Here is a 6,187-nt window from a genome sequence, read left to right as displayed (position 1 = left end):
TGCTCTGATTGTACTCAAGCGGACAACTGGGCTGAATGTTTTATCATAATCCACACCAGGTTTTTGTGAATATCCTTTTACAACTAACCTAGCTTTATATCGATCAATACTTCCATCAGGGTTGGTTTTTATTTTATAAATCCATTTACTAGAAAGAACTTTCCTACCTTTAGGTAGCTCCACGAGATCCCAAGTTTGATTCTCTTCTAGAGAAGTCATTTCACTCAGCATCGCTTCAAGCCATTTCTTTTTATCTTTACTTTTCATTGCTTCATTGTACGTTTCAGGTTCTTTTTGTGAGTTCATTACCTCTTCTGAAGCAGTCATCACAAAATCATCAAATCTTGTAGGCGCTCGTAAATAATTACGATTTCGAAGTGAACTTTTAACTTCTGTTTGAACTTCTTCATGTGTCTCTACATCATTTGTTTTAGCTTGGCTTTCCGAAGGTCTTGTTTCTTCTACCAGTTCGATATTTCTTTCATCATCTATCTCAAAATCATTGGTAACTGATTCATATTCGCTTTCAATTTCATTTGGGTCAATGTTCTCTTCACTGATTATAGTTTGTTTTTTATCTCTCTCCTCTAATTTCTCAATATTATTAAAGATCAGATCTACATAATCAGTTGGACTTGATTTATTTGAATTAAAGTTTTCTTTATAGAAAAATTTATCAACAAATTTCACATCTTTTGAAATCATAGTTTTACCTTTTGTAGGTACCCAAATTTTAAAAGCTTTTGATCGTTCAGAATATCCAGCAAACATGCCTGGAATTGCTTTTGTCTCAAATTTGTTTCTGTTCTGTTTATTTTTGAGAAGCATGTACGCTTTTATTCCGAATACATTAAAATGATTTAAAGAAGGTTTTCTTCCGACCCATTTTTCAAACGGTGTCAAGTTGTCAATACTTTTATTTATGCTTCTATTCGAAATGTAGTTAGCTGTACATATAGCTTCACCCCATAGATAAATTGGTGCTCCAGATTCTATCATTAAACATCTAGCTTTTTCTAAAAGAGTTCTATTCTTTCTTTCAGCTATTCCATTTTGGTGAGGAGTGTATGGAGCTGTTAATCTTCTTGTTATTCCATTTTTCTTTAAAAACATTTCAAATTCATTATTACAGTACTCTAAGCCATTATCTGACTGAAGACATTTTATTTTATTGCTAGTATAATTTTCCATCTCAGATTTATATTCCATAAATTTATCTAATACTTCACTTTTCGTTTTGATACAATATACACGACTATACCGAGTAAGATCATCGATGAAAGTAACAAAGTATTTGTTACCTGCATAAGTTTCAGACTTCATCGGTCCACAAACATCAGTATGTATGATTTCTAATCGTTGTATAGTACGAGGAACAGTATTAGCTTTAGATGGTAGTCTTTTTATTTTGGCTTGAATACAAATTTCACAATCTCCAAGTTTCTCGTTTAAATTAAATTCTAAACCTTTTAGGCTTTTATTTCTTAAAGCAAACTTCATGTCATTTTCATTCATATGACCAAGTTTCCTGTGCCAGTGATGAATTTTGCTTTGATCTGTGTAACAACATGTTTGAGAGTTATTTAGTTTGGCATCAACATAGTATAAACCATCGGCTTTTCTAATCTTTTAAAATCACACCTTCATTTTTGTGAGTAACTACTGCCTTATTTTTGGTAAAGAGTACAGTACACCCATTTTCAGTAATCTTGCCAACAGATAGGAGATTCAATGACAAATCTGGTACATATAATGTGTCACACAGTTTAATTTCTCCTTTCTTTCCGGGTTCATTTAACTGTAAACATACTATACCTTGTCCTTTTATTTCAGCAGCACTATCGTTAGATGTTAATTTTAATGTTTTGCAAGTGTCTTCTAAATTTTGAAAAATATTTCTTTCATAAGACATATGTGAGGTGCATCCGCTATCTATGATCCATTCTTTATTGTTTTCTTCCTTAGATACATATAGACAAATAGCAATATTATTTTTATTTACATCTTTGCTATCATGACTTGATTTTATATTCGTCTTATTTTTGTAGTATGTTGACTTCTTTCTACAGTTTTTAGTATTATGTCCTTTTTTCTTACAAATCTTGCAGAAAGCATAATAAACTTCTTCATTACTTGTGCTTGCATCTGCAGAGGATAAATGTTTTCTAGCTTCCGATTCTTCAATAATTTTTATCTTAAGATCCTCTGGTTTAGGTAACGTGTCCCTCGACTCTATCGCTACTCTAAAATTTTCATAGTCTGGTGGTAAGGTGTATAGCATCATAACTGAAAGTAGATCGTCATGAATATTTATGTCCATTTGATTCAACTTTTCAACTATATCCATAAACTTGTTTAAATGTTCACGTATATCATCGCCAATTTGTAATCTACTCAAAATTAGTTGTTTTAATAGACTAGCTTTTCTTGCCGGATCTTTGCTCGAATATACATCACTGAGCCTTTGCCACATTTCATGTGCAGTTTCACATTTTTTTTATTAGTTTTATTTCTGCTGCAGACATCAATAAAATGAGTTCTGATTGCGCTAGCAAGTCTTTTTCTTTAATTTTAGAATCCTCATATTCTATGTCTGAAGTTATTACGTATCTCCATAGCTTTTGTTTAACAAGGACTGCTTTGGCTTGTAAGGCCCAAGTGTCATAGTTATCTTTATTTAATTGTTCTATTTTTCCATAGGAGGCCATTTTACATCGTTATTATTCGCTCTGCTACCATATTAAAGTTGAGAACAAAAAGCAATATTAATTATTGAATACGTATATTAAGCAGAATAAAAAGATATTACAATCAACAAGATGCTAAGCAACGACATCGTCATCGATACAGAGACAATTAGGTCGTATATCTACAACTCATACTCCTAACAGTATAAGTAAGCACTTTTTAAACTTCACAATATTACATGTTTACATTCGTTAAAATCATAACAACTCCCTTAAAATGGGGAGCATAGGTAACACTTCAGTGTCCTTTCTAAAATCATGTATAACATGACAATTATTATCACTCGGCCTTTCTGTAAATTAAATGTTGAAGTATTGAATGACAGCTTTATATCTGACTCAGTATTGAACTAAAAGGTTTTAGATTACAATTTATTCTTCACATTTTTGAAAATTATGGATACACCAGATCCTTATAATATCATGTTTTTTAACATTTTCTTTTCTATATTACTTTAGAGAGCTAAAAAATATAAGAGTTAGTGTTGCCATTTTTACACATATGTATATTTTTTAACAGTAACAATGCAACAAACAGCATAAATTGGAGATCCAGGTAGCACAGACAATAGGATTTTTTAAACACAAGATTTTGTAAACAATAGCTTTATATGAATAATCAAGCAAGCGAATCCCATGCCACAAAAGCATGTTCCTATGCAATGTCGTGCTTAACGCACAATTATATCAATTATATAGAGTTCTTGAAAAACGACCATCATTTACTTTTAACGGCATTGATAGCTTAGTGGTTTAGTACACCGCTTTAGTTCCGTCGGCTGCAGGTTCGATCCCTTGCACGGTAGAAATACATATTTGTATTCATGAGTACGTTAATTTGTAAAGGTTTTGGAGTTTAGTATGTATATTACATATGTTTTAAAAAATATATTCTCATATCAGTCGTCTAATACCTATAAAAGATATGCTTAGCTAATTATTGTAATTTTTAAATTCGTCAATCTGCACATTTTTGTTTATCATTAACTACTTTCATTACCTATATTTGGGGTTAATAAAACATACAGAATACAAAAAATATAATTTATATATTCATTTATAAAAAAAATTGCAAAGTAATTGTAATCTAATTACCGGTACTTAGTAGTGTTGAAATTAGGCTGATTGGGCCTACATCACATTAGATACAGTACTTTTGGCCCTGTTCTAATTATAGATAGACCTAAATTGCTATAATAAATAAATACTGAATTCTGATAATCATATTAATTCCTGAAATGGTCAGAATTGATTATACGTGATGGCCTTGGTGATCTACCGGTGGTTGCGGTTGTATATCCTTGCACAATATAAACATTTGTATACATGAGTATGATTGTTTATATTAGTTTAGGTATTTTTATATATATTAGATATGTATTTACCAAAAAAAAACTATTTATATCAGTTGTCTAGTTCCCATAACACAAGCTCTGCTAGCTTGGTACTAGAAGACTAACATTATAATAATAAATTGAAAATAATATCTAAATAGCACATAGAAAACCATGGTTTTGTTCCCATTCTGACTGTGACTTGATACATGTCATTTATGACTTGATATTTGTCACGGAAAGCCGATTCTAAGTATAGAATAGAATAGAATAACTTTTATTTCTGAAACTGTTTGTTTCACACACCCCACACTAGGCTGATGGTTTCTATATGACATAGGAACCATTATTTCAATTGCAACAAAATAGATCCAGCCGTAAATTAGTGATATAGAGTAATATATGCTTATACATTTATTATTTTTCTAGGATTTAATAATATTTTGATTGCATACTGTGTACAATGTTGCTGAAAATAGATAACAAGTAAAGAAGTGGGTAAATAGTATCAGTACAATTGTTCTTGATAATATTAATAAAAAAAAACAGTTACTGAGATATATTAGGTGTGAATTTTTACATTCTTAGAGCACTATTAAATTATTAAAAATAAACAAATAAATATTTCTTTAAACTAATTTACAGTGGTTGGTAAAAAATGCTGGTAATAACTCTTAGTGAATTCAGTCATGAGATCTGGCATAGCTTCTGGTAATGTAGTAATTAATCGCGCTGGGCTGCCGGAATATCTTGCAAATGAAGGCACAACTGTCTCAGCTGGGAGGACAGAGTTGTCTTCAATCATGCAACAATCCTTCAATACACACCTTCTACCCTGTAAAGAATGACATCATTTAAAATAGATATTTTCAACAGGTATGGTTGTCCCCTATCGGCATGCATTATATACAAAAAATGTGTAAGAATATACACTATTAAGGTTTAGTATAGTACAGCAATTTTTTTAAATTATCGATAGTGATAATAAATATAAATTAATTATATGACTCACAATAACAACATTTTTTCCAATGTAAACATATGAGCCAACAACAGCAGCATTTACAACTGTATTCTCACCAACAAATACATGATCTCCCATTTGGAGTGGGAAAAATGCAACACTGAAACATAAATGTAAATTATTTACAAATTTTATATAGATATATCCAGATTTCCTTGGACTTTCATTTTTTGGCACACTTTTAGAAGTACAAAGTTATTGAAACTTCAAAAAGAATAAGTTTTCAGCAACATGAATTGAACTATGAGCACTTCATTACACATGCACTGTATATTTAGTTTAATGAAGTATATAAATTTTGATATATATACTATATCCAAATAACTAGTGAAGTAGACTGAGGTGGCAGTGTCTAAGTCACATCTTATGCACTCAGCATATCATATGAAAACTCTGCTTTCCCAGATGTAAATCTATGAATGAATTTATCAAATCAGTGCATTGGTTATAGAATTTATTTTCCACTTAAATTTTTACAATTTTCTTTTAATTTTCAATATAAATAAATTACACACCCTTTACTGAATTTCTTGAAAGGCGGTCGTATAACAGATCCTTTGCTAATGATACAAAATCTTCCTGTTTTCACGTTTGCTAAGTCTCCACGTATGATTGCATCACTTTGTACTATAACTTTGCCATGCAATATTATGTTTTGTGATCCGCAAAGAACTGTCTGTCTGCTCACTTTATTCCCTGAAGCCTGCATAAAATTTATGAGCATTAATAAATGAAATGATTAAGACAAAATGCTGGACAGCGTTTATTTAAAACTTACAGTTTCAACATATTCAGTTTTGTTGTAATATATGTCTTGAAGTTCCATAGTGAAGAAGAATTATATGATGTTTATTACAAATGTTTGCTTTTTTTATTTAAAAAAATTGAATATTTCAGATGGAATGAAATAATAATTATTTTTTTTAGAATTTCGGGAGTAAAATCCGTAATAAAAATTAAAATATTAAAACATATAATAACAATATCAACAATGAGTAACTAACACTAATAATGAACTGTGTTCTGACAAATATTTTTTTTAGATTGTCAGTCAGCTGTCAATTAAATTGTCAGTCGCACGC

General features: G+C 30.4%; 1 protein-coding gene across 1 annotated transcript; it reads right to left on the bottom strand.

Annotated features, from left to right (window-relative positions):
• Positions 1 to 4,623: 4,623 nt before the first annotated feature.
• LOC131846580 (dynactin subunit 5) lies at positions 4,624 to 6,093 on the bottom strand. Its single transcript, XM_059195920.1, has 4 exons — positions 5,884 to 6,093; positions 5,621 to 5,808; positions 5,094 to 5,205; positions 4,624 to 4,916 (listed from the first exon to the last, which is right to left on the bottom strand). Exons 1-4 carry the CDS (start codon positions 5,929 to 5,931, stop codon positions 4,716 to 4,718), a joined length of 549 nt encoding a protein of 182 aa, XP_059051903.1. The 5' UTR covers positions 5,932 to 6,093; the 3' UTR covers positions 4,624 to 4,715.
• Between the last annotated feature and the right edge of the window lie 94 nt (positions 6,094 to 6,187).

This window comes from Achroia grisella, unplaced genomic scaffold (genome assembly GCF_030625045.1).
Source record: "Achroia grisella isolate CSIRO2021 unplaced genomic scaffold, CSIRO_AGI_Agris_v1 utg109, whole genome shotgun sequence".
NCBI classification, from domain to species: domain Eukaryota; kingdom Metazoa; phylum Arthropoda; class Insecta; order Lepidoptera; family Pyralidae; genus Achroia; species Achroia grisella.
Note: the sequence above shows the minus strand (reverse complement) of the source record. Positions and strands in the feature narration are given on the sequence as shown.

Coding starts and splice junctions, on each gene's coding strand:
- LOC131846580 (XM_059195920.1), bottom strand. CDS start 5,931: ATGGAACTTCAAGACATATATTACAACAAAACTGAATATGTTGAAACT. Junction 5,206..5,620: donor TTCAAGAAATTCAGTAAAGG/GTGTGTAATTTA, acceptor TTTATGTTTCAG/TGTTGCATTTTTCCCACTCC. Junction 4,917..5,093: donor TTGGAAAAAATGTTGTTATT/GTGAGTCATATA, acceptor CATTCTTTACAG/GGTAGAAGGTGTGTATTGAA.